Raw genomic sequence first — 26,625 nt, forward strand, 5'->3', positions numbered from 1 at the left:
ACCTCCTTTCGTCATACTACAAGTTAAAAAAAAAAAAGAGAGATGCCTTGGTGGTTCAGTCGGTTTAAGAGTCCAACTTCAGCTCTGGTCATGATCTCATGATTCGTGAGTTTGAGCCCCACGTTGGGGTCTGTGCTGACAGCTCCGAGCCTGGAGCCTGCTTCAGATTCTGTGTCTCCCTCTCTCTCTGCCCCTCCCCTGTTCGCATGCTCTCTCTCTCTCTCTCTCTCAAAAGCAAATATTTAAAAATTAAAACAACAACAACAACAACAACAACTGTGTCCCACAAGGAGATACACTGTAATTCTTTTTTTTTTCAATAATTTTTAAAGTTTTTACTTATTTCTTTTGAGAGAGACAGAGTATAAGCTGGGGGGGTGGGGAGAGAAGGCGAGAGAGAATCCCAAGCAGTCTCTGCAGAATGCACGGTGCCTGACGCAGGGTTCAAACTCATGGAACCACAAGATCATGGCCTGAGCCGAAATCCAAGAGTCAGATGCTTAACTGACTGAGCCAGCCAGGTGCCCCTATAGACTGTAATTCTTACAACCTAAATTAGTTACAGGCTGGACACGTCTGAGACACAGCAACAGTATCAAGAGGCGGCTGACAGCTTCAACTTTCCACCCATAGCACTTTTCGGGGTTTGTCAAGTGCAATAACATCCACTTTTCCCTTGACTCTAGAAACCTCTTGAAACAGCGCATGGAGGTAGGTATTGTGGTCACAGACAGGGACAGTGTGGCTCAGAAAGGTGAAGGAGTGAGCTGAAGGTCCCAAAGTCACATGCGCCCAATCAGCAGCATAGCAGGGGTCAGAATTAGTTCACTGCATACAACAGGACAATTAGCAAATATGTGCTGGGGCCTGGGAGAGGCACTAGCAACATGGAGACAAATCAGATATGCTTCTCTGCCTGTGGGGATAGGGGCTCTGTGCTTGGCTCACCCCCATGCCTCCAGGTGCCCCCAGCTGGCTGCTCTGGGTCCAGCCGGCTGTGGGAGTGGCCCTCCCTTCGAGAACTGTCCCTACCAGGGCCCTCCCTCCTGCTAGTGGCTGCCCCAGCACAGTGAAGCCTGGGCACCAAGGAGTCTGAACAGGTTTCCCTGAAAGCCAAAAAATTAAGCTGGACCCCTCTATCACTCCTTATACAAAAATAAATTCTAAATGGATTAATGTTCAATTTAAAAATTAAAGCCATAAAAAGGCCAGGGAGAAAAAAAAATGGTCATTAAAAATATATATAATCATGGAGAGGAAAAGGCAAACACAAAACCCAAAAGCCATAAAGAAAAGATTAATACATCCAACCACACAGAAATTAAAATCTCCTGTATGGTGAAAAACCGTACAAATGCAAACAATAAACTGGAAGAATATCTGTAACACATTTCTTTAGTGTTCAAAGAGCTCTTATATATCTCTATAAAAAAGACCAAGCCAAAATACAACATGTACAAAGGACGCGAAAAACCAGTTCATAAAAGAAATATAAGCGACCAATAAACACGAGAAAAGAAAAAATGTGCTCATGATGTATGTGAATTAAAGCGAGCCAATTTTTCAGCCATCAGACTGGCAAAGATGAAACAGGTTGAGGATGTCCGAAACGGGTGAGCGTGTGGGGTCGGCACTTTCACGCACTCTTGGGGAGAGCAAACTGGTCAGCAACAGCCAGTGAGATCTCAGGGATGCACACCCGGGGACTGGCAAGGCCATTTATTCTACAGAGACGTCTCGCCCTAGCACACTCCACAACGTACATGCAAGGATGCTGCAGCTACAGCAGCATTTGTAGGAGATCAGACACAACCAAATATTTACCAGCAGGCAAAGGACGAAGTAACTGAAATTACGTATTCTCCAGCCATGTAAAAGAAGTAAGAAGTCTGCAGGTGCTCATCTGGAGAGGCCTCCAGCGTATGCAAAAAACAAACAAACAAACAACGAAAAACAAGCAATACCCAGAACATCGTCTGACTAGACCTGAACACCGCGGCACCTCCCTCTCCTGCCTTATTCCAGCTCTAGTCCCAGGTCAGGGATAACTCACTCACTCAATGACCTTGGGTAAGTCACTCAGTCTCTCTGTGCCTCAGTTTCCTCCCCCAGAGAATGGAGACCGTAACAGCACCCCTGGCATAAGATGCAATGGGATAATGCACGGAAAGCACTTAAAAGAACTCACGGTACCTGGTAAACACTATCTAAATTTTGGGCTTTTAAAAAATATTATCACAAAAGAAAAGAGCAAGAAGGAGAACAGTGTTAGATAGCATGCTATATAGCTGCTGTCCTTCAGGGAAAGAAAAGTAACATATGTAAGTATTAGTGTGCATGTGCATAAACTATCTGTGACTGAAGGCAAGAAAACAGTGACTTTAGAAGGTAGCAGAGAGGCTGGGGGCAGGAGTGGGAGAGAGAAAAGCCCTTCTGAACGTTGAACCATTTTATATATATACATATATAGCACAAAATCTCAGGAAAGCTGTACAAGAAATTGTTACCAGTGGTTACACCTGGGAGTGAGGAATCAGAAGACTTTTGCTCTCATTTCTGCCTTCATACCACTTAATTTTTTTTTAATGTTTATTTTTGAGAGAGAGAGTGTGTGAGCAGGGGAGGGGCACAGAGAGAGAGAGAGACAGAGACAGACAGACAGAGAGAATGAATCCGAAGCTGGCTCCAGGCTCCGAGCTGTCAGCACAGAGCCCAAACCGGGGCTCGAACTCACAAACCACGAGATCATGACCTGGGATGAAGTCAAGACACGTAACCGACTGAGCCACCCAGAAGCCCTTCATGCCATTTAATTTTTTTACACTTAGATGCCTGTGTGAGCTTTATAGCAAAACAACAGGAAGCATACCCTAGCTAAAAAAGATAAAGAAAAGAAAAAGGCTTCCTGTCCACCTCCCGCGTGAGGCTCATCTTCCCCAATAATCTGTTCTTTCAGCCGAGCAGCCAGCCATACTGGAAGCTGGGCCAGAAGCGGGGTGGGCGGCCCTTGAATCCGACGGGCAGTCATGGTTCCGGGTTGCAGTCCGGCACTGGGTGTTCCTCCAATCCATCTCCCGTGGGTAATGGAATCAATGTCCACTTAAAAAACCTCTGCCTACAGGAGAGAGTCCAAACTCTGTAGCACAGCACGCAAAGTCCTTTGCGGTCCCCACACCTCTGCAGCTTCATCCTATACGCCAGTCATACCAAGCAGTGCGCTGTCGGGGGAAAGTGGGCAGGTGGGGGTGGGGAGGAGACAGGCGGACCTGAGGGGAAATCTCAGTTCGCCACTCGTTAGTTGGCCTTGACCTTGGCCAAGCAATGCAGCATCTCCCAGCATCATCTGAAAAGCAGGGATAATACCAAGCTAGCACTTGAAGGATGTTGGAGAATTCAATGAGCTGATGGGCTTTAGAGCAGTCAGCATACAGGCATATGGAATTATCCAACGATGCTGTTTGATGGCTCCAGCAACTTGTCACGTCTTCTGGTCTAGGCAGAAGCTCTTCCTTCTGCCCCATAAGCTCCTTCCTCCTCTTCTGCCTGGCAAATGTCTCGTGAAGCCTTTCCTGACTCCCTCTTTGCATTCCCGTAATGTTAATTCACTTGCCCGTGGGGACACCACTTTGCGCTATAATCATGTTACAAGAGGGCACGCGTGGTGTCTTATTTATCACTTGCTACAGATCCAGGCAGACTAGGTGCTCAGTAAATGGTTTTTGAACAAATACACTTGCTTGCCGACCCTCAGTGAACCTCTGGGCACAAACTTTGTCGTGTTCATTTACAGAAGGGGGTTAACTGAGAAAAAAGAAAATATGCTTCCAATTCAAGGAAGCAGAAGAGGGCTGCAGTCAGCAACCAGAGGCTGGTCTTTTGTCTACAAGAAAGTCACACAGACCTTTGCCACTGGCTTCATAATGCTTTGCCATTTCTCACTGAGGAGACTTGCCTTTAATGCATACCTGTTTGCATACAATGTAACCCCTGGGCACAATAATGCTGCCTTCTCTTTCAAATGAAATGTTTATGATGAAATGGAGAGGCAACAGGAACCATTTTGCTTTCCAATTACCGATGCACTAAGGCACCAGCACCTGAGAAATATCAACCTTGTTCTCTTCCTGTCTGCGACCCCGGAAAATGTCAGAACAGATGTTTCCAAATTGTGTATGAAAAAAAACCACAAACCATCGATAAAGGGCTCACTGCCCAGCCCCCATGTGCCTGGCGTCAGCCTGGAGTGCGATTTGATGGCGGTGGAGGGAAGCCCTTCAACGAGGGGTCCACGTGGGAACAGCACTTCACTGTGTCCGGAACAGCCCAAAGGGCTGAAAGGGGAGGGAGGGGGACGCAGGGCCCTGAGCCTGCCTCGGAGGGAGGGAGGCTGGCATGGCTGGATCTGGATCCACGCCTGTCAAACAGTGGGAGAATGGAGGAGCGTGGGGAGGAAGGAAGAAAGGGAAGGCACAGGACAAGAAGGAAGCTGCGTTTACTTAGCAGCTCCCATGTGCCTAGTGCTGTGCTGAGGACTTTTGTGTATATGATGTCGTTTCATCCCGACATCCACTGTGGGAGGTGGGTGTTCCCATTTTGCAGATGAAACTGAGTCCAGAGAGGGACACACGTGCAGATGTGCAGCAAGTGGCAGTCGGAATTCCACCCAGCTCTGTGGGGGCCTCAAACCCAGCCGTTTGGACATCAACCCCAGTAGCAGACAAGGTGAAGCAGGACTTCACCCTAGGCAAGGAGGGGGCACTCTTCGGCTGTTCATGCATGCCTCTGCCCAGCAGCGCTAGCCTTCCTGCAGGCTGGAGAAAAGCCATATCCGAAGGCAGGAGGAGGCGGTGCTGCCCCCTAGTGTCGGGCGGAACACACACACACACACACACACACACACACACACACACACACACACCCTCCCCCCCCCCCCATCCCTGTCTCAGGGCAGCTCTTCCCCTTGCAAGCTGCCTTAGATATCCATGCGGCATTAATCAGCATTTCAACTTCCTAATAACAGAGAGGCACTCTGTCATTCACCCTGTCTCAAAATGATGGGGGTGGCCCTGGCCCAGTGGTGCACATAAAGAGGCCAAGTGTGGATGTGCCCAGGGAAGTCCTTATATGTCCTGGGTTCTCAGAATTAGTGCAACTAGATTCCAGCGCCCTCTTTTTCTTTTTAAAAAAAATATGATGATCAACTTTATTAGAGCAGAAGCTCTGATCCTGAGCACATCTGTGCAGCAACACAGCATGCTGGGAAGGCCAACACTGCCCCCACCCCATCTTTAAAGACAGAATGACTCACCCACATAGCAGGGCAGGAGCTCCGTGTTTGCTTGGGGCAGGGGTGGGGGGGGGGCGGCTTTCTCTGGTGGGGAAAAACCAAAGTTTATGTATAATTGATGCAAGATGTCATTTTTTGGATCAGATAAAAGATTTTCTGGTCTTCGTCCTGCTAAAGAGACTTTCTATAAATTTCTTTTTATAGAATAAGTGCACAGTAATCAGAAAAGAATCCCACTCCAGATAAGCCCATGCTTTACCACAGAATCTTGGGCCTCCTCCTCTCCCTCAACAAGGGATGGATCCCACCTTCAGGACACTCTGAACGCTCTGCAACTTTCTGGAAATTTCCCTGACCCTTGTTTGCCGCAGTTCCTCCTACCTGTAAAATGGAGCCATCATGGTAGGTACCACTCCTGAAGAGATTTCCAGGAAGTTTTAGGCTCTTAAGGGAGGCTTCCAAATATCCTGGACTTGGGATTCTCATTACAATAGCCTGTCTCACCTTCAAAGCACACCAGCATTAACTAGATCTGCCTAATTACACTGCAGAGCAATGGCTTGCATTTATGCTGCCTGCACGTGACGGAAATTGGGGTGGTCATTTGTCAAAAACGTTCCTGTGCCCGAGAGATAGATACATAAACTTGCAGTCTTTTCTGATTATCGGTGAAGGTTTTGTGTGTGTGATGTGTGTTTCAAAGGTCTAAATACCGGGTGCGTGACAAAAGAATGGTTCCTCTTTGCAATATGCCAGCTGTCATGGGTTTCTAGGCAAGATATTATCTCTGATAAATAGATATGGACAATAGATAATGTCTATATTAATATCACTAAAACGTGGTCCTCTCCTGCAGCTCACCCGAGACGAGGACAACAGTGTATAAAGAGGCAGATGCCAGACAAGAGACTTTTTTCTCGTGACAGTCTGAGCTCCCCTGCTGCAATTAACTTTTTCTCCCCTCCTTCTCCTCCTTCATCTCATGCAATGTGGTTCAGAAAAAGGGGGCCTGCATTTTCCTCCTGCTGATGGAAGTTGATTAGCAGTCAGGTGGAGTGATGCTCAGGGGACAACACAGCGGATTAATTAAATCACTTCTACTGGCTAAGTGGTGACACTTTGATTTATAGCAGAACTCACTCAACCAGACAGCAGCTTTTCTTGCGTGCCGAAGGAAGGGGGCCAAAGTGGCCACTGGTTGGAGGCCGAGGGCTTTGCAAACTTTAAAGACAAGCATCCTAGTCATTAAAGCAGAGGCCCCCCGCTGGGCTCCTCTCTCTGGGGTGGGAAGGCCCGCAGGCTCGGGAGAGGAACCAGAGAGAAGGGAGCAGCTGAGACAGGCCCCTACGCTGACAAGGAGCCAGAGGACCCGGTTCAGAACACACAGAACTCTATTACACCCCTGCACAAAAGCGGCCTTGAAATGGGTTGGCCCGATTTTCCAATTTTCTCCAGGCCTGTTGGTTTTGTTGTTTTTTGTTTTTTAAGTCATCTCTATGCCCAACGCCCAGCGTGGGGCTTGAACTCACGATCGTGAGATCAAGAGTCTCACACTCCACTGACTGGGCCAGCCAGGCACCCCCACCCCGACCCGAGTCTGTTTTCACTGAACTGTTCCTTGGTATCACACCCTGGCTCACCCTCAAGAAACAGCCCCGTGACGGTCCTGTCAAACGGACTCGGGTGTTTGTGACTCTTTTCCATTACTGCACGGCGTCTTCTCAATGAGGAGCCCGCAGCCCAAAATGCACGCAAGAGCTGCGCTTCTGGTGGCACATTTTATGTGATGAGGTGGCTACATCTGTGGCGAATCCTATTTCGCTCTTCGCTTTGGCTGCTGAGCAGCTCAGAGCTGACCGTGCAGCCCAAACCGCATGCTCTCACACACGCCCCGGGTATGAACTCCTTATGGATCCACGTGGACATCTCTCCCAACTCTGCTTCATCTGGACAACTCCTGTTTCTCTGATCTTGAAATGTTTTGGTGGGGGGGGGGGGGGGGAGGTGGGGAGAGCTGTCTCCAATTCCCTTAGGGACGAGGATAAACAGGATGGCGGTCAAAATCCTGGATCGTAGAACATATTGAGCAAGTTCTGGTTCTCTGATAACCTGTTCAGAGTAGGGTGCTTGTTAAGATACAAGTTCCTGAATCCCACTCCAGACCTTCTGAACCAAAAGAGCTCAAGACCGGGCTCGGCAATTTGCATTTTTAATAGATTCCCCTGAGCAATCCCGGAGCTCACCGACATTTGACAACCATCGTTTGTAGAGTCAGACAGCCCCAAAACCCAACCTCGGTTCCACTAATTAATAGCACATTAGGAGACGCGACGTTCCTCACCTCCCCAGGCTTCCTTCCTCTCAACTCTAAGACGGCGCTGGTGAGAAGGAAGCTAGATGTCGGTCGGTAAGTAAACACCTGACATGGCTGACTGGCAACCTGTAAGATTTAATACGTGGCAGACAGCCCGGATGTCCGCGTAAACGTGGTGTGGTGTAGACGTACGATGGGATGCCGTTCGGCCTTACAGGGGAAGGACGTTCTGACGCAAGCTACAGCACGGATGAACCTTGAGGACATCATGCCGGGTGAAAGAGACCAGACGCTGAAGGACAAAGACCGGATGATTCCAACTGCGTGAGGTACCCAGAGTCATCAAATCCACAGAGACAGGAAGTGAAACGGTACGTGCCCAGGGCTGCAGGACACGGGAGTCATGTTTCATGGGGACAGAGTTTGGGAAGATGACAAGTTCTGGAGATGGATGATGGTGAGGACTGCGCAACACTGTGAGTGTGCTTAGTGCCTCTGCTCGTATAAAAATGGCTAAGATGGTCAATTTTATGTTGAGCGTATTCTACCGCAATAAAAAATAAAAATTAAATGAAAATAAAAACCACCGCCACCTCTCACTTGCTCTCTCTCTCTCTCTCAAAAATACATATGATATTAAAAAATTAAAAATAAAATAGTTTTGAGGTGCCTGGGTGACTCAGTCGGTTGAGTGCCTGGCTCCTGATTTCGGCTCAGGTCATGATCTCGCGGTTCATGGGTTCGAGCCCTGGGTCGGGCTCTGTGCGGATGGTGCAGAGCCTGCTTGGGATTCTCTCTCTCTCTCCCTCCCTCCCTCTCTGTTCTTCCCCTGCTTGTGCTCGCGCGGGCTCTCTCTCTCAAAACAAATAAATAAACTTAAAAAAGAACACACACAAAAAACACCACCGCCGCCAAATGGAATTAACGTGGGACACCCCAGCCCCTTTCCCACTCGGCCCTCAACGTCCTCCAGAGTCCATTTAGAACAGAGTGTGTGCTGAGGTGCAGGAGGAAGGGGCAAGGGAAGAGGGAGACAGAAATGACAGGAACTGGCCCTCTCCCGGTTCCTTCCTAACTCAGGAGTCCGAAAACTCCCCGTGGCGCCACAGAACGCTTATCCCAACTGTGAAGGAAGCTGACGGAACATCAAATATTAAAAGGGTAGAGCAACCGGCATAGTTTTCCATATAAATGACTCTATGAACATATATGAAGATTGCTTTTAAAATTCAAATATAATTATTTTTTAAAAGGCATCCTGTGCGCACCGTCTCTCTCCCCACGCTGACACTTCTGGGCTGTTGTCATGCTCCAGTGAGGTGCCTGCTGGCAGCCAGCCCAAAGCACTTTGTAACATGCCCTCCAGATCCTAAGTGAAAACTGATCAAAGAATTGGCAGCAGCAAAGACATGACTGAAATCAGCTCTCAAAGGGGTGGGGCTGGGCTATTGTCCCTCTTTGTGGGAACAGCTGCTTAACGGGGAATTGGAGCGGCGTGATTATAATATGCATACGGACTGCTCTGTTAACAGAAGCCGGCTTAAAGTACTCCAGGGGCCTCCACCTTGCGTTTTGGCAAAGGGCTCTGCGAGGATGCTGTGTCAAACCTTTTTGAAAATGTCTCCTTGACACACAGGGTGAGTAAGGGCGCCTGTGAATCTCATTACAGCCCCACACCTCCCTCTGCCGTTCTGCTCCCTTTTCTTGGCTGCTGAGAGGGAGCTCCACGAGGGTCATCCTGCCCCCAGATCAATCAGGACAGAGGCAACGCACGCAAGGTGAGCGGCCGGCTACCTGTGTGGACCCGGGAGCCGGCCCCTGAGCCCTTCGGGGAAGGACCATCTGATCGTCTGCAGGTGTGCAGACCCCCCAGGGGTGAGTGCAGTGTTCCCCCAAGTCCTGATGAATGATACCACACCTCTGAGCAATCAGTCCTCACTGTGCCTGCATGGCACTGGCAGTCCCCGAGTGGAAAAGGAAACCGAAACAGGCTGTCCCGGCGCTGGGGGCCAGGAGGAGCCCCGTGGACACACCTGACCTCTGGCTCCCTAGCCCAGGGCAGGAGAGTGAACCGCCCCGGCCTCAGAGGCAGCGCCCGGCCCTCGCCCGTTCCTTATCGGGCATGATCCTTCACCAGTGGAGGAAACTGCTCATCAGGAAGATTAAAGCAATTTCACAGAGGTCTCCTAGCCAGAAGGTGGCGAGCCTGGGACCCGCCAGTCTGCCTCACTCCCCGGCCTTTTGTTTTGTGGGTGGGTTTTGTGTTTAACTGTACCCACCCAAAGGAAACGGATGTGTTCCTTTTTCTAAGGGGAGAAGCTGGCTGCTCCCTAAGCCCAGCCCTGCCCCAGTTCAGGACGATTTCGCTGCCTCCTCTGTCGGCTGGCAGCTAAAAGGCCCCCTGGCCTCCATCTCTAGTGACTGTGAGTAGACACGCAGGGAGAGGGGGAGGAGGGAACAGTTTTAAAAATGAATATATGCATGTGTCTCTCCTGCTAATCACCGGAATGCATTTTCAGGAGAGGTGAGCAGAGGGGATTAGCTGCAGGACTCCCATTAATGCTAACTTTATTTCAGTAATGAGGTGCCAAGGCATGGAACAATCACGGGGGCTAATACGGTGTAATCACAGTGATGAGATGCGCGTGCTGGGAAGGGAGGGAGAGGGGGTGAGAGTCAGGACGCCTGACACGGTGGAGGCAGCAGGAGCCAAAGGCAGGAGGCAGGTGAGTCAGGCCAGGGGCTGAGCCGGCGAAATGGGAACCCAGATAACGGGGGAATAACTACTCCTCGTGATCACGGACAGCGGCCAGGCCAGGAGCGCTGTTCATTTCATTTCAATCCTCACAACGAAACAGAGAGGTAGGTATTATCCCCACTGGACAGATCAGCAAACTGAGTTTTAGGAAAGGTAACTTGCCCAAAGTCGTGCAGCTAGGGGAGGGACCTGTCTGAAGTCAGATTTCTCCTCATCACTGCGCTTGACCGTGAGTGCTCCACCTCCACCGGGGACAGAGGGCGGGCAGGGGGGGTAATGTGCAAACACCAGGGGCTATATCGGCAGCACGGGAGAGAGAAACAGCTGTGCGCATGCACCCAGCCCATCGCACTGTGTGCGCCTGCGTTCCTGGGGCTCTGCACGCTACGTCACGGCTGACCCTTCGGAGGTCTGAGTAACACGGGAGAGGGGAATGAACTTGACCATCTTCATCGACCAGGTTCTAGATACCACTTGCAGCCACAAACGAAAGCTAGAGTGTTCTCTGAATCTCCAGACCTCCCCACCCTTCAGTTGGCAAATGCTTACAGGTCCGGGGTAACTCACTCTTAACAGAGCTTTGTGTCCCTGCAACTGTGCTCTGGCAAGCCCATGTGGACACTTGCGGAAAACAGGTAAGCACGGAACTGGGGAGGGCCCTGGGGCTGCCCTTTACCAAGACCCCTGGCCGAGGTTTCCAGAAGGTTTCTCTGTGCTTTAAAGATGCTTTTGCAGGCATCCAAGGCACAGAATTTCCATGTCTGTGGCCAGCAAAACACACTCTGTAGGTCCAGTCTTGCCCCAAATCCATGAGGCCATTTGCCCCACTGGTTGTTTAGAAGGACAAAGTTCAGAGCATTCAACACATTTACTAAGTACCCACTGTGCACCAAGCTCTATTCTAGGCCCTGGAAATACAGCAGGGGACAAATCGAAATCTCGGCTTTCATAAAGCTTGCCTTCCAGTGAAGAAGACAAATAGACTGGATGTCTTACCAGAGAGTGTGGTGAAGAAAAATAAAGCAGGAGGAGAGCGGTGGTTCTCAACCAGGACGATGTTGCCCCTCAGAGGACACTGGCAATGTCTGGAGACCTTTTTCATTGTCGCAGTTGGGTGGGTGGGGTCTGTGCCACTGTGATCTGGGGCGGGGGGGGGGATGCTGCTGCACATCCCCCAACGCCCAGGACAGCCCCACCACAGTCGTCCCGCCCCAAATGTCACTAGTGCCGAGGCTGAGGACCCCTGACCCAGAGAGGACAGGTGTGCTCTTCAAGGTGGGGTCGGGGAAGGCCTCTAGAGAGGGACATCTGAGCAGAGAGCTGGGACGGCGAAGGACGTCTGTGGGCAGAGGGGACAGGTGCAGAGGCGAGGCAGGCACTCAGCGCACACCTAAGGTCGAGCAGGAGTTCCACCTAAGTGCCACAGTGCCGGGGGGTTCCCAGCAGGACCATGAGATCTCCCACTGACACTTCCGATGACTCCCTCTGGCCGCTGGGTGGAGAACAGTCTGTGGGGCGCAAAGGGGAGCAGGGCACCAGGGGGAGGCTAGTCACACAAGCGTGTCTAGTCAAGACGCAGGGGCTTGAACGAGAGTAGGAGGGGCTAGACGGCAAGAAGCGGTCAGTTCACAACATGCGGTCAAGGTAGGGCTGCCTTTGGGATCTGCTAATGGTTGACATGAGGGTGTGAGACACAGGGAAGAGGCAGGAATGGCTTGTGGAGCCACTTTCCATTAGGGCCCTGCTCCAAGCGTCTCCCTGAAAAACAGGACTCCTAGCCCTCCCCTTAACGCAGGGCTTCTCGATGAGGGGCAATTATCCCCTCAGGGGACATTAGGCCGTGTCTGGAGACAGTTTTTGGTCATCACCATGGGGAATGACGGCTGCTACCAGCATCTAGTGGGTAGAGGCCAGGGATGCTGGTCAGCATCCTACAAGGCATCGGACGGCCCTCTCCCCCCACAACACACGTACACAGAACCATCTGATCCCAAAAGTCAACAGAGCAGAGGCTGGGGACCCCTGCCCTAAGCCCCACCCCCACCCCCAGCTGCCTCCTCTTGCACGGGCGGCCCCCCCCAGTTTGGCAAGGACTTCATCAGAGCCTGGAGCTTCCAAATCCATGCACGTCGGTGGCTAAGGTCCATATTAACTACATCTCACTTGGCTTCTGACGGTGACACAGGTCGGGTGCTGCTGCTGTGGCCGCTGCCACCGCATGAAACAGGAATGTTGGAGAGCACATTCATTACCCAGCTGTTAAGAGCATGCACACGTCTCTCCTGGACTGGGGTACCTGAGAGCCAGCCCTGCTCTGTGATTGAGTGACTGCCAGCCGCCTCCTCTCTGTAACCTTGACGCACCAGGGCAGGGCCTCTGGGGCACAAGCCAAAAAATCCAAAAGGCAACGTCGGCCGCAACACATGGATGGGTTAATTTGTTTCATGTCCCCGTAGCCACTGAGCTCTCTTAGGGAAAAAAGAAAAAAAAACAAAAAAACCCAAAACCTCCATTTACGGGGTTTAATATCCCAGCTGCTAGGAACCAGATTAGGCAGAAGGAAGAAAATGTGACGTCGATGCAGAGATCCATTTATACTCAGTTATGTTTGCCGAAAAACCAGTTTTTGATCTGCAGGTTATTCTTGCTGGCTTGGACCTCGAGCAACAAAATATCACACTTCCAGGTGGTATCTTTAAGGAAAGCTAATTAGGATTCTTGGCACCTTGTAGCACGAAACATTTTACAATTTTCTTCAAAGCAATTTGCCAACATTAGCTAATTAAAACGCCCAGCCTTCCGTTGAGGGACAATGGGAAGACAGCAGAATCTTCATTTCTCAGCATCTGCTGTAGGTTTAAAACTCCAAATTCCTGTTGCTTCCACTCGGTTGAGGTCCTTCTCTCTGAAGGTGGCCTTTCATGGTATTTAGCAACATTTCCGGGAGCACGGAGGAAAACATTCCAGCTTTTCTAGCACTTCATCTCTAAAATAAGAGACAACACTCAGAAAGGAGTTGGAGCAATGAAGGTGGTTCGGTGAGCCAGAGGTCAGCAACCTAAGGCCTGCAGGCTGAATCCGGCCCTCTACCTGTGTCTTTAAATAAAGTTTTATTGCAACGCAGCCATGCACACTGGTGTATATACTGTCTATTGCAACAACAGAGTTTAAGCAGTTGCAACAGAGATCATACAACCTCCAAAGCTGAAAATATTTACTCTCTGGTCCTTTATGGAAGAAGCCATCTCGTCACATCTGCCAAACCACGATCATCCACCATGATGGTGCCTCTGTCCGTCCCCAGGTGTCTACACCATCAGTGGGACTTCCGTTGAAGTCCTCGACTCAGCACTCTCGGCCAAAACACAAGAACTAGCAAACCCACATAAGGAAGAAAACCTTGCGCACACTTCCACAGCAGACTCAGGGGCAGGGTTCAGCAGTGCCGTGCACATGTTGTCAGTAAAAGGTGGCTGAGGGCCCGAGAAAAAGCAGACTACCTTCATTTTAAGCCATTTCAGGCCTAACACCACTGCATCATGGTTTGAGGGGCTGTGTGGAAGAAGAGACCACGCAGGGGCTGGGGCTAGATTCCACTCCTCCCGTAACCTCGTTACAGTTATGAGCATCAGCCCCCAGATGAAGGCCTTTGAGTAAGTTTGACAGTAGAAAAATTGTTAGGTTTATTTGCTTATTTTGAGAGAGAAAGAGAAAGCATGAGAGGGGCAGGAGCAGAGACAGGGAGAGAGAGAATCGCAAGCAGGCTCTGCAGTGTCGGCACACGGAGCCTGATGTGGGGCTCGAGCCGGTGAGATCATGACCTGAGCCGAAATCAAGAGCCGGATGCTTAACAGCCAGAGCCACCCAGGCGTCCCTAGCAAAGTTATCTTTTAAAAAGGGAACCTGAATTTACTTCTCAATGTAAAAGTGAGAATTTGGAAATGTCACAACCCAACAGAATCCTTCTCCCTCTTTATTTCATTTTCCTAAGAACGGCAGGATGAGTCCTCCCCCTGCAATTTATCCCAAACCTTTCTCTCTCCCCAGTCCCTGCGACCCAGTGTGAAAATTCCATGCTCCGAATTCATTCCCCTCTGCTGGGCACCCCCCTGGGGGAGGCCTCTCTCAAATGCAGGTGTTTGAGGAGGCGCACGTGTGCGGGGCTCTCCAGCTCACCCAGAGGCCTAGCACAGGGGGAGCACAGGGTCAATTTCATCTGGGTCCTGAGGTGTCTGAGGGCAGGACCACTGTGACTTGTTGGTCTGGGGATGGCAGAGATGCTTCTAGAAGCCCCCTGACCTTCCCCCCCTCCAGCCTCGCTGGCACATTTGCCTTTATCCAACATATTGCCTACGTGGAGTAGCTTGAAGGGTCCTTATTCATCAGGACAGAGTTGTTTTAACAGGGCGTGCGGGAAAAGCTCTCATGCTCGCCACACTCCCAGCACTGCCCTTGTCCTAAGGCCACTCTGCAAATCGGCCCCTTGAGGAATGAGCCAGTGACGGTGGAGCCGGGGGCAGCCAGCAGCAAACACAAGTGCCCCTGCACCATCATTTCGGAGTAAGGTAGAAGATGATGCACGTGGCCCACAAACCCATAAAGTGCCATTTTTTTTTAGGATCAGGAACTTGCAGGGTAGAATGGAGCAGACTCTAACGGACATGTAAGGTAGAAAGGGCACCGACGTGAGGAAACCACAGACTCCACGCTTTTAGCTCAGTCCAAAACCCTCATTTCACATTCTGAGTCCACTCGGCCACACTGCCCGCTAGAAGCTTCTGAAGGCAAAAGGACTTCGTCGAAAGCCCTTTCACTAGCCTGAAAGCCACAGAATCCTAACAGCTCAGGGCTGCGAGATGGAAAAGATTATTTGTTGAACATAGCGTGTGCAAGAAAGTTTACATACATGGTCGATATAATCCACCCCCCCCCCCAAAAAAAAACCTATATGGAGAGCATCATGTCTCTTTTGCAGGGAAGGAAATCAAGCTTCAGAGTGACTAAATATTCATGTAAAATGATGCTACTATGTTATAAAATGCAACCCGATTTCAAATGGTATTCTTTTTTTTTTTTTTTTTTTAGTTTCTTTTATTTTTGAGACAGAGAGAGAGAGAGTGAGTGAGTGTACAAGTAGGGGTAGGAGCAGAAAGGAGGAGACCAAGGACCCAAAGAAGGCTCCACGTTGCCAGTGTAGATCCCAACATGGGGCTTGAACGCACAAACTGAGATCATGATCTGAGCTGAAGTCGGACACTTAACTGACGGAGCCACCTAGGCGCCCCTCAAGCGGTATTCTTAGTGTGTTCCGAGTTGTGCCAACATCCCCCAAATCCACTTGAGAGTATCGTCATCACCCCAAAAGAAACCCCCTACCCCTTAGCAGTCCCTCCTCATCTTTCCCCTTCCCCTCAGCCCCTGGCAACCATGAAGAATCTGCCTTTGATCTCTACAGGTTTGCTTACTCTGGACATCTCATATAAACGGAGGTATACAACATGTGGCCTTTTTGTGGCTGGCTACTTTCCCTTAGCATCATCCATATTTTTCCAGGTTCATCCACACTGTAGCAGATGTCAGTGCTTTGTTCCTTTTGGGGGCTGACTAGTATTCCATTGTAGGATGTACCACATTTTGTTTATCCATTTATCTACTGATGGGCACTCGGGCGGCTTCCACTTCCTGGCTGTTGTGAGTGGTGTTGATGTGAATATTCGTGTACAAACTTTTCTGCACATTTTTTGACAAGTCACATTTTTATACTCCTTTTATTAAAGGGTGAAATGAATTAGAAACACATGCTCTTGGGGTGCCTGGGTGGCTCGATTGGTGAAGCACCCGACTCTTGGGTTTCAGCTCAGCTCACAATCTCGTGGTGAGTTTGAGACCCACGTTGGGCTCCATGCTGACGGTGCAGAGCCTGCCTGAGATTCTCTCTCTCCCCCTCTCTCTGCCCCTCCCCTGCTGCTCTCTCTCTCAAAATAAATAAATAAACAAAAAACACGTATTCTCTCATTGAACAACATCATAAATACTTATTGAAATAACTGCAGCATTTAGGACAGAAGCAGCAGCTAGGTGTGGTGAAAAGAAGGTGGGTCACAAGTTGGGATGCAGAAGTTTTTTTTTTCATTCATTCAATAAATACTTATTAAAATAGAGTATAAGACATTATGCTAGGTACTGATGATTTCACATCCTGGCTGTTCTATCATTCATTAAAAAAAAAAAAAAAAATCGGGGCGCCTGGGTGGCGCAGTCGGTTAAGCGTCCGACTTCAGCCAGGTCACGATCTCGCGGTCCGTGAGTTCGAGCCCCGCATCGGGCTCTGGGCTGATGGCTCGGAGCCTGGAGCCTGTTTCCGATTCTGTGTCTCCCTCTCTCTCTGCCCCTCCCCCGTTCATGCTCTGTCTCTCTCTGTCCCAAAAATAAATAAACGTTGAAAAAAAAATTAAAAAAGAAAAAAAAATCAGGTTGTTGCCCATGCTGTTCTAGAAAACATACAAAGGTCAGTTCTTTTTTTATTTTTTTTTTTTAAATTTTTTAACGTTTATTTTTGTTCTTTGAGAGACAGAGAGAGACAGAGAGAGACAGAGAAAGAGGGAGACACAGAATCTGAAGCAGGCTCCAGGCTCTGAGCTGTCAGCACACAGCCCTCAAAGGTCAGTTCTTTTTTTTTAATTTTTTTTTTTTTAACGTTTATTTATTTTTGAGACAGAGAGAGACAGAGCATGAACGGGGGAGGGGCAGAGAGAGAGGGAGACACAGAATCGGAAACAGGCTCCAGGCTCCGAGCGGTCAGCACAGAGCCCGACGCGGGGCTCGAACTCACGGAGTGTGAGATCGTGACCTGAGCCGAAGTCGGCCGCTTAACCGACCGAGCCACCCAGGCGCCCCTCAAAGGTCAGTTCTTTATTTTCACAGGGCCTCATTGTTCTCATCAGCAAAGTGGGCACAGTCTACCCCGGAAGAGCTGGCAGCAAGTAGCAGGTATAATGACACACCTGGATGGATTCTGGAGCATTGGAGACCCGGCAAACACAATGATAACGTTACCCGTCGGGCACAACAAATGCCTCCTACTCATCTCCCTTCCCTCACCTGTGGTACAGTACTTCCTAGTTGATGACGTTTTTCATGCCCCAGGTAGCACCCATGGAACAAGAACCACCCAGGCTTCCTTGCCTTGTAGAAAACAGATTTTGTTTAGTAAAGGGTTTCATATTTAAACACTACCCCCAAAGGTGGGAAGAGCTTCAAAGCAACAGGAGGAGGCCCGAATGGAAAGAGTTGGCCGGTAGTCCTTGACAATGGGCTCTAAGTGCAAGCTTCCTGTTCCTGGCGCCGCACTTTCCCACCTCTGCCAGCAGATGGCGACATGTCCTGCAAGGATGTGTTAGTTGTGACTTTTGGCCATGAAATGACAGGGCAGAGGACACGCTTAGGTATGCTGCCTGGAGATTCGAGCACCTCCCCAGCCACTATGCAGAGGTCTGAGCACAGCCGAACACATTGGTGGGGGAGAAAAAGCATGTGGAACAATGAAGTGTTTATAAAGGCTACAGGAGGGGCACCTGAGTGGCTCAGGTGGTTAAGTGGCGACTTTGGCTGAGGCCACGATCTCCCAGTTCGTGAGTTCAAGCCCCTCGTATGGCTCTGTGCTGACAGCTCAGAGCCTGGAGCCTGCTTCAGATCCTGTGTGTCCCTCTCTCTCTCTGCCCCTACCATGCTCATGCTCTGTCTCTCTCTCAAAAATAAAAAATAAACGTTAAAAAAAATTTTTTTTTAAAAAAGGTTATAAGATGGGACAAAATGACTATGGTCTAACTGCAGCTATCCACCAGTGGGGGAGGGGGAATCATTTAAAACAAATGCCTTAATGCAAGTTAGAATCAAATAATTATCCCCTTATGTGACATCCATTCCAAGGAGTATGATCACACATTAAAAAGCAAATGGTATTAGACAGGACACCAGAAACAAAGTACAAAAGTAACAAAGTAACAAAGTAACAAAAGTTAAATTGAACTGCATCAAAATCAAACCTTTATGCTTCCAAGAACACCATCAAGAAAGTGAAATGACAAGCCACAGAATGAGAAAAATATTTGCAAATCATGTATCAGATAAGGGACTGACACCAAAACTGTATGTAAAGAACTCCATCAACTCAACACTAAAAAGACAACCCAACTTAAAAATGGGAGGATGAGGACAGGCCTCTCTCCAAAGAGGACATACAAATGTACAACATCATTGGCCACCAGGGATACGCAAGTCAAAACCACAGCGGGATTCCACGTTACAAACACAGGATGGCCATAATCAGTAAGATGGACAATACCGAATGCTGGAGAGGATGTGGAGACACGGAAATCCTCGTACACTGCAAGTGGGGACGCAAAATGGTACAACTCTCTTGGAAAACAATCTGGTAGTTTCTCAAAAGGTGAGACGCAGAGCTCCCAAATGACCCGGAAATTCCAGTCCTCAGGATACACCCAAGGGAACTGAAGACATGTCCACACGAAGCTTACACATGAATGTTCATAGCAGCATTACTCCTGAGGGCCAAAAAGTGGAGACCACCCACGTGCCCATCAACTGAAGAGTGCACAAACAAATGTGCATTTGTTTTCTACACAAAAGAACATTATCTAGCGATAGTAAAGAAGTTGATGCATGCTACAACACGGGTAAACTGAAAATATGCTGAGTGAGAGAAGCTAGTTACAAAAGACCACATATTGCATGATTCTATTTATATGGAACCTCTAAAATGGGTCAATCCATAGAGGCAGAAACTAGATGAATTGTTGCCAGACACTGGGGGGAGAAAGAATGGGGAGTGACTACTAATAGGCATGGGGTTTCTTTTGGGGGGAGGGGTCACAAAAGTGTCTAAAATGAACTGTGATGGGGCGCCTGGGTGGCTCAGTCGGTTAAGCGTCCGACTTCGGCTCAGGTCATGATCTCACGGTATGTGAGTTCAAGCCCCACGTCGGGCTCTGTGCTGATTGCTCAGAGCCCGGAGCCTGTTTCAGATTCTGTGTCTCCCTCTCTCTCTGACCCTCCCCGTTCATGCTCTGTCTCTCTCTGTCTCAAAAATAAATAAATGTTAAAAAAAAAAATTAAAAAAAAAAAACCTGTGATGGGTGCATATCTGTGAATATAATAAAATCATTGAACTGTATATACACTTTAAAGGGGTGGATTGTATGGTAAGTGAGTATACCCTGATAACATTGTTACAAAAAAAATAATGACATGGTAGACTAAGATAGAAAACCACTTCCATTACGTTGATAAATGAAAAAACAAAAATAGTTACAGGGCTGCTGGGTTGTACAACCCAGGGGTGGGGGTGGGGGGCAATATTCTCTTTGTTACCATGGGAATGGTGCCTCCCCCAGGAGTTGTGAAATGAAACGTGGGGCCCCACCCATCTTCATGGATCCTGGCTATCTACTCCACAGCCAGCCCGGCACGCACACCACTTCCTGTGCTTGGTGATCTCCCAACTCCTACTTCAAAGCCCCTTTCGAGGGCCTTCATTTGGTTACAAAATGATAAAACAGGATCCAAATTTTCTTTTTTGTGAAATATATTAATATATAAGTGTGTGTATATGAAAATAGACACATACCCAGAGTGGTTATCTATAGATAAAAGAATCATGAGAGCTTTTAATCTTTTTCATACCGCCCTAATTTTCTATAATGCAGTGTATTACTTTGTAATTAGATAAAATTACAAATATTAGAAAAAAAAAGTACGTATGTATAAACATGTCATTTTACTAAGTCTGCCCTCTCAGCCTCACCCACACAGCAATACTTCCTCTATCCTCACATTTATGATCCCATATGACAGGTAATGACATAACTGCCTATCTCTCACAACACATCATATTTTCTGGAAGCAGAGACCATTTCTAATTCACTGTTCTAACATCCAAATATGCCTGGTTTTGGTATGCTCACTACACATAGTATAGATCTAAGTATCAGTCAGTATGCTCTGTCAAAAGCCTGTACAAAAATTTCATTTTAGACTTTGCATTGAGGAAATGCTTTGTGTTTATGTCATTAATACTTTGCATTAACATGAGGGATTATTTCTCTTTTTGCCCTTGCTGCCAGGAAACTCAATTGCATCACCTGTATTGTTCAACTGCATGTCTGCATTCTACTTTAAAGTTGTTCTAGGGGCGCCTGGGTGGCTCAGTCGGTTGAGCGTCCGACTTCAGCTCAGGTCATGATCTCGTGGTCTGTGAGTTCGAGCCCCATGTCGGGCTCTGTGCTGACGGCTCAGAGCCTGGAGCCTGCTTCGGATTCTGTGTCTCCCTCTCTCTCTGACCCTCCCCTGCTCATGCTGTCTCTCTCTCTCTCTGTCAAAAATAAATAAAACATTTTTAAAATTTTTAAATAAATAAATAAATAAATAAATAAATAAATAAATAAATAAATAAAGTTGTTCTAGGGGCGCCTGGGTGGCTCAGTCGGTTGGGCGTCCGACTTCGGTTCGGGTCATGGTCTCCTGGTCTGTGAGTTCGAGCCCCACGTTGGGCTCTGGGCTGACAGCTCGGAGCCCGGAGCCTGCTTCATATTCTGGGTCTCCCTCTTTCTCTCTCTGCCCTCTCCCGCTCATGCTGTCTCTGTCTTTCAAAAATAACCACTAAAAAAAAAAAAAAAAAAAGGTTGTTCTAATTTTATTTCTATTTTACTAATCAGTATTATATATAAACATGTATTTTCTCAAATCCTTTTAGAAAATAATCAAGCTATACAGGTGTAGGTCTGTGAATGGAGTAGGAATAAACACGTGGTGCCTGTGCCGTTCGAGCATAAAAATGCAAGTGACACTTTATCTTTTTTTTTTTTTTTTTTTTAATTTTTTTTTTTCAACGTTTATTTATTTTTGGGACAGAGAGAGACAGAGCATGAACGGGGGAGGGGCAGAGAGAGAGGGAGACACAGAATCAGAAACAGGCTCCAGGCTCTGAGCCATCAGCCCAGAGCCTGACGCGGGGCTCGAACTCACGGACCGCGAGATCGTGACCTGGCTGAAGTCGGACGCTTAACCGACTGCGCCACCCAGGCACCCCAACAAGTGACACTTTATCTTAAGGGTAAATTAATACCTAAGGATGCTCAGGTACCACATTCCCCAAACCAGAGGCTCGGGATCCACTCAATTTTACATTTCAGAAGGTCTTCTTCCACTCCTGTGTGCTCCCCAGCATCCAGCCCAGAGCTAGGCACACAGCAGGCGTCATTAAATACCTGCAGAATGAATGGCTGGGGCTGGTAGTGTGGTGCCAGTCCCATTCAAGGGGTGACAGGTTTAACCCAGGCCTTCTCCACTCAGCACCAGAGGCTCCAGGGGCCGGCTAACCGTCTGTGGAGGGGGGCTGTCCTGTGCGCCGTAGGACGTCGAACAGCCTTCCTGGCCTCTAGGAGATGCCGGTAGTGACTCCACATACACACTGGTGACCATCGAAAACGTCCGCAGACACTGGCAATGTCTCCTAGGGCGTAAAATCCCCTTCTGGTTAGACACTGCTGGTTTCAACCAACCTCTGCAGGTCCTGGCAACCAGCGCCTACAATCCTAGAGGGCTGGGGCCAGAAGGCTCCTTGTGCATGACCGTGTGCCCCACTCACAGATGGGCCAACAGGCCCAGAAGGGAGGAGACACGCGGAGCCAGAACGACTCCAGCGGTGCAGCCGTGTCTTCCCCTGCCCGTGCTGTCCTTTGGCTCAGGCTGCTGTAGGCAGGCTTGGCTTCTCCTGTGGTCCTTCACCTTGGCTCGCAGACAGCCACCTGCTTGCACCACTGGTGTCTCTCTCTTCTTGTAAGGACACCAGTGCTGTCAGATTACAACCCACCCTAATGGCCTCATTTTCACTCAGTCACCTCTTTGAAGGCCTCATCTCGTCCCAGGTACAAGGGCTTCGGACTCAGGCATATGAATTTGGTGGGGAGACACAATGCAGCCCATTACAAGGACTCTGCCTGGTGGATAGTAAGACACAGCCCTCTCACTAGTACAGAAAGGGTTAAGTTCCCCTTCTAGTACAGTCTTCAAAAGCCCTTTCCGGCAGGGACCAGCAGCGAAAAGGTAAAACATTTTGCTTAAATCAAGGATGATCCAATCCTGGGGCCAGAGTGCAAATGTGAGAGCGAATGCCAACCGGTCCTCCCCCGGCACCTGCCCCCTGCCTTTCGTGCTCAGAGCCCCGTGCGGCGTTTACTCCATCACAGGGGCTAAAACAAGAAAGGTCTGGGTTTAGTCTTGGTCGTTTAAAACAAGACAGTGTGTCCCTATGCAAAGTATTGAATCTTCGGGCTCGTTTCCTTAAAACGGGAATGAAAAGACCGACCTCCCTCCCTCCCTCATAGGAGTGGTTGTTAGGATTAAATAGGCCTCTAGCACCAGAAATGATTAGAAGAGGGTTGCTGTTATCACCGTCTGCCAAGGTCGTGTGCTGCCCACTCAGCCTGCGCGCACCTTTTGGAGATCTCAAGTGTGCATGTGGCTGCAGCGTCCCACGGCGCGGCCTGAGGAAGCTCACCTGTGCATCCAAGACTTCCTCTGCAGAACGGGGAGAAAGAGCACCTGTCTCAGAAGACGGATGCAGAACGGGACACTGGGAGCGCTTCCAAGGCGCTGTCCTCTCCTGGGTAAGGACGGTTAAGAGACCTCTCTCCTTCTCCTCTCGGTGAACGGGGAGGAAAAAGAACGTGGGCAGCATGGGCACCAGAGGCAGATCAGAGGCTGCTCTCCCGGGTGTCCGTGCACAAAATCAACAGCCCCGATGTGTCCTCAGCGGCAGCGGGCTCCCCATCGACAGAAACCGCTTCATTGTTTCAAGGAGAGGGAGACCACGCGGGCTCCAGGCCCTCAGTCGCTTGACTAGCGGTGTGCTGGGACAGAAAACCTATGGAATTGGTGCCACCAAGTGGCACAGAGAGCAATTGTTGGTGTCTGTGCCACCAGCACCTCGTTCTCTCCTCTCCATCCCTCTTCCTTCCACCTCTCCGTCCTCTCTCCCCCTCTGCCCTTGAAATGGCGCCCACGAGCATCGTTTAACCAGGCGGCTGTCCTTGGGGGTCTGCGAAGGCTGCAGACGAGAGACAGGGCTTTGAGATCTCATCTGACTTAACTCCACAGTTCCTCCCTGCGCTAAATCAGGTCAATGAGCTTATTTGTGTCGAATAAATGAGCCTAGCCGACTGCTGAGCTGCTGCAAGACTATTTATCTCGGGCTTCCAAGCTGGCACTTAGCAGGCCACAGGCAAAGCAAGGACAGGCACACGTGTCAGGGACTGAGCTCCGAGGGCATCCCCGAATTCTGCCCGGTGCAGACCTCCCAGGAGAAATGGAGTCCAGCACACGAGGAGAGCGAGCACGGCGGATCCCAGCTTCAAACAGTGCCCGCCGGAAGGCTCCACGAAGCACACGGGAGTATCTTTAAAAGCAGAGGTCCCTCGTGCCCTCGGAAACCATCACACTGCCGGACACTTGTCAAAGCAGAGCTGGAGCTTCGGGGGACGCTTGGGCTGCCCTGAGCTCAGATCATCCTTCCTCCACACCAGATGTCCAGTAAGACGATCCACACATCTTTACCCAAACTTTTCGCATAGCTTCCCCTTCCTTTCTGCATCTGAATGGCCTGCATATGAGGAGATCTGGCGGGCTCGTCCCCATCCTTCTCTCAGCTCGCAAGGGGAAGCCTGGGCCAGGCTCTGTCCCCAGCAGGCTTCGTGCAGGTCCGCTCTGGACAAGCTGAACCGCCTACCACTTACTTGCACACAACAAAAAGCCACCGCATGGAAAGAGCCATCCTCGTGTGCAACTCTGAAAGGGCTTTCGAAGCCTCTAACCTGGCTTTATTTCAGAGGCCGGATCATAGAAGCAAAAACATGCACTTTCCTACTCTACAATTAGCTATAATTGCGTTACATCAATCTAACAGGGACTGTTTGTTTTTAAATATTATCTACAGGATTCTACTTGATTGGCATACTAACATAAAATAACATGTTTATGTACAAAATACAGGCAAAACTTACATCGAAAATGACATGGTTATCTTTGGGGCCTAGGAGTCTAGTTTGGCACAATTTAATTTCAGTGTAGTTTCCTATACTGTAAGGTTTCTACTTTGTAATCACAAAAAGAAATGAAAGGAAGACCTTTTACAGAGGAACGACTACACAAGCCCTTCTTCGGAATTCCAAGATGCTCTGGGTAACTCAGGTTAAGCACACCTGAATAACTTAGCACCATACTCAGGCACAGCCGTGTATACAGCTCTGTGACTCCCTGCCAAAAGGCAGCTGTTTCTTATGATGGAAAACACAACAGCTGTTTTCACAGGTGCAGAGCAGCAATCCATGAGAAGCCGGTCCCAGCAGAGAAGAATACAGTGTCTATTTAACATTCGAGGACGAAGAGGCAGAAAGCGGTGAGCCCCGGCTGAAATCTTCGAGAGAGAAGGGGGAAGCCCTGCTTTCAGGAAAACGGGTCTCCAATGGCTGGTCCACTCGCCCTGTGAGGATCAGAGCCCAGGATCCAGAGGCTGGGAGGCACGAGTTCCGGTCTTGCTTTCACACACGGCGGCATGTCTGGCTGGTCCCAAACAGAATTTCCCATCTGCGAGATACCTTAGCCATCACCCTCATTTCACCAATGAGGAAAGCAACGCCAGAAAACATTACTTTACTCCCAGTCTTTAATGCCTGCACGTTTGTCAATAAAATTAGGCGGCCACCCACGCACCTCATACCGCTGGTGTTCTACTTACACACACCAGCGCCCTTAGTAACAGTGGGGTGTGGCCGACATAGTCTGAAACCCCAAATTTCACTGAGAGCCAACGCAACCGTTTCTTACTCAAACTTTTGATGTCATGACAACCCGGACGGCAAGCCAGAGCTTGCCTGCTCCACCTTGCGTAAAAAGTCAACAAACTGGGGCACCTGGGTGGCTCAGTCGGTTGAGCATCTAACTTCGGCTCAGGTCACGATCCCACGGTTCATGAGTTTGAGCCCCACATCGGGCTTGCTGCTGTCAGCCTGTCCGCGTACCGCCTGCTTCGGATCCTCTGTCCTCCTCTCTCCACCCTTCCCCGACCTGCGCTCTCCCAAAAATAAATATTAAAAAACAAAAAAACAAAGTCAACAAATTAGAAAAGTCCAAAGCCGAAGGAACTATTCTCCGTCTCAAAAACGTTTGTTTCTTTATTATAATATTAAAGGCTGGCCTTTCATTTTTAGAAAGTCCAGCAGCTCAGCTCTATCACTGGATAGGAATCAAGCCGTAGGCACAAAATAACGGACAAGGGCCCCTGGGATAGTTGTCCCCACTTAGCATACTGCCAGCCCCGATCCCTCCTGGTGCCTGTGAACGTGGACTGACCAAGGAACTTCGCAGATGCGTGACTGCGCAGGAACAGGGAGACCAGCACCCACGACTGCTCCGGCACCCTGATAACAAACCATGCGGGACAAATCCAAGCAGAAGGCCCTCGAAGGCAATGTGCCCACAAGCCACGCGGTCGGGAAAGCACTCGTGTAGGAAAGAACCCTCATGATCCACTGGCAAAAAAAGCGTTACTATATCCTTGTGCGGCACCTTCTTAGAGCAGAGCAAACGGAATCTGCAGTGGCATCTCCCAACTCCCCCTACCCCCCCCCCAGTCACCCCACACAAGGAGCTGCTGGGGGCGGGGGGACCTGGAGAACAAAGCTGTCATGTCGGGGAGGGGACTGTTTGTGAACCTGCAGGCCATCCCACAGCGGAGCGTCTGCTCTGGGATCACACTAGTGTGCTAAGGACATCATGGCAGAGTAATAATGCTGTTCGTGGAGGCAGCACTGGGCTGGGAGAGACCAGGGAGGGAAGTAGCAGGGCCCCTGGGATTCCAGGGTAATTTAATCAGCGGCGCTTTAGCACGGCTGAAAGCAAGGGCAGGGAAATAATAAAGTCAGCTCCAAGCTCCTGGTAGCTTCTCTGTTCCACCTAAGGGGGAAATGTGACCTGAGGGTAGGGCCTCCACCTAGGCCCCGCTGACATCTGGAGCCAGTTAACCGTGTCACGGGGCCCACCTGTGCGTGGCAGGATGTTTAGCAGCGTCCTGGCCTCCACCCACGAGAGGCACCATCCTCCCCCAGTTGTGACAAAAATGTCTCCAGACCTTGCCAAAGGTCCTTTTGGGGACAGAAGTGCCCCCGCCATTGCTGTCCTAGGTCAACTGGA

General features: G+C 49.6%; 1 protein-coding gene across 2 annotated transcripts in view; it reads right to left on the reverse strand.

Moving 5' to 3' along the window:
• SPRING1 (SREBF pathway regulator in golgi 1) overlaps nucleotides 1-26,625 on the reverse strand; it is a 122,317-nt gene that overhangs the window by 76,035 nt on the left and 19,657 nt on the right. Inside the window, exon 5 of one of the 2 annotated variants that reach the window (XM_086681780.1) lies at nucleotides 12,868-13,345. The exons of the other annotated variant lie outside the window; for it this stretch is intronic. Coding sequence (XP_086537906.1) covers nucleotides 13,340-13,345 — 6 coding nt within the window. The 3' untranslated portion in view covers nucleotides 12,868-13,339. Of the gene's footprint in view, nucleotides 1-12,867; nucleotides 13,346-26,625 lie in introns of those variants that run through there. 2 annotated transcript variants of the gene reach the window in all.

This window comes from Puma concolor, chromosome D3 (genome assembly GCF_028749965.1).
Source record: "Puma concolor isolate L17-30 chromosome D3, mPumCon1.1.hap2, whole genome shotgun sequence".
Taxonomy (NCBI): domain Eukaryota; kingdom Metazoa; phylum Chordata; class Mammalia; order Carnivora; family Felidae; genus Puma; species Puma concolor.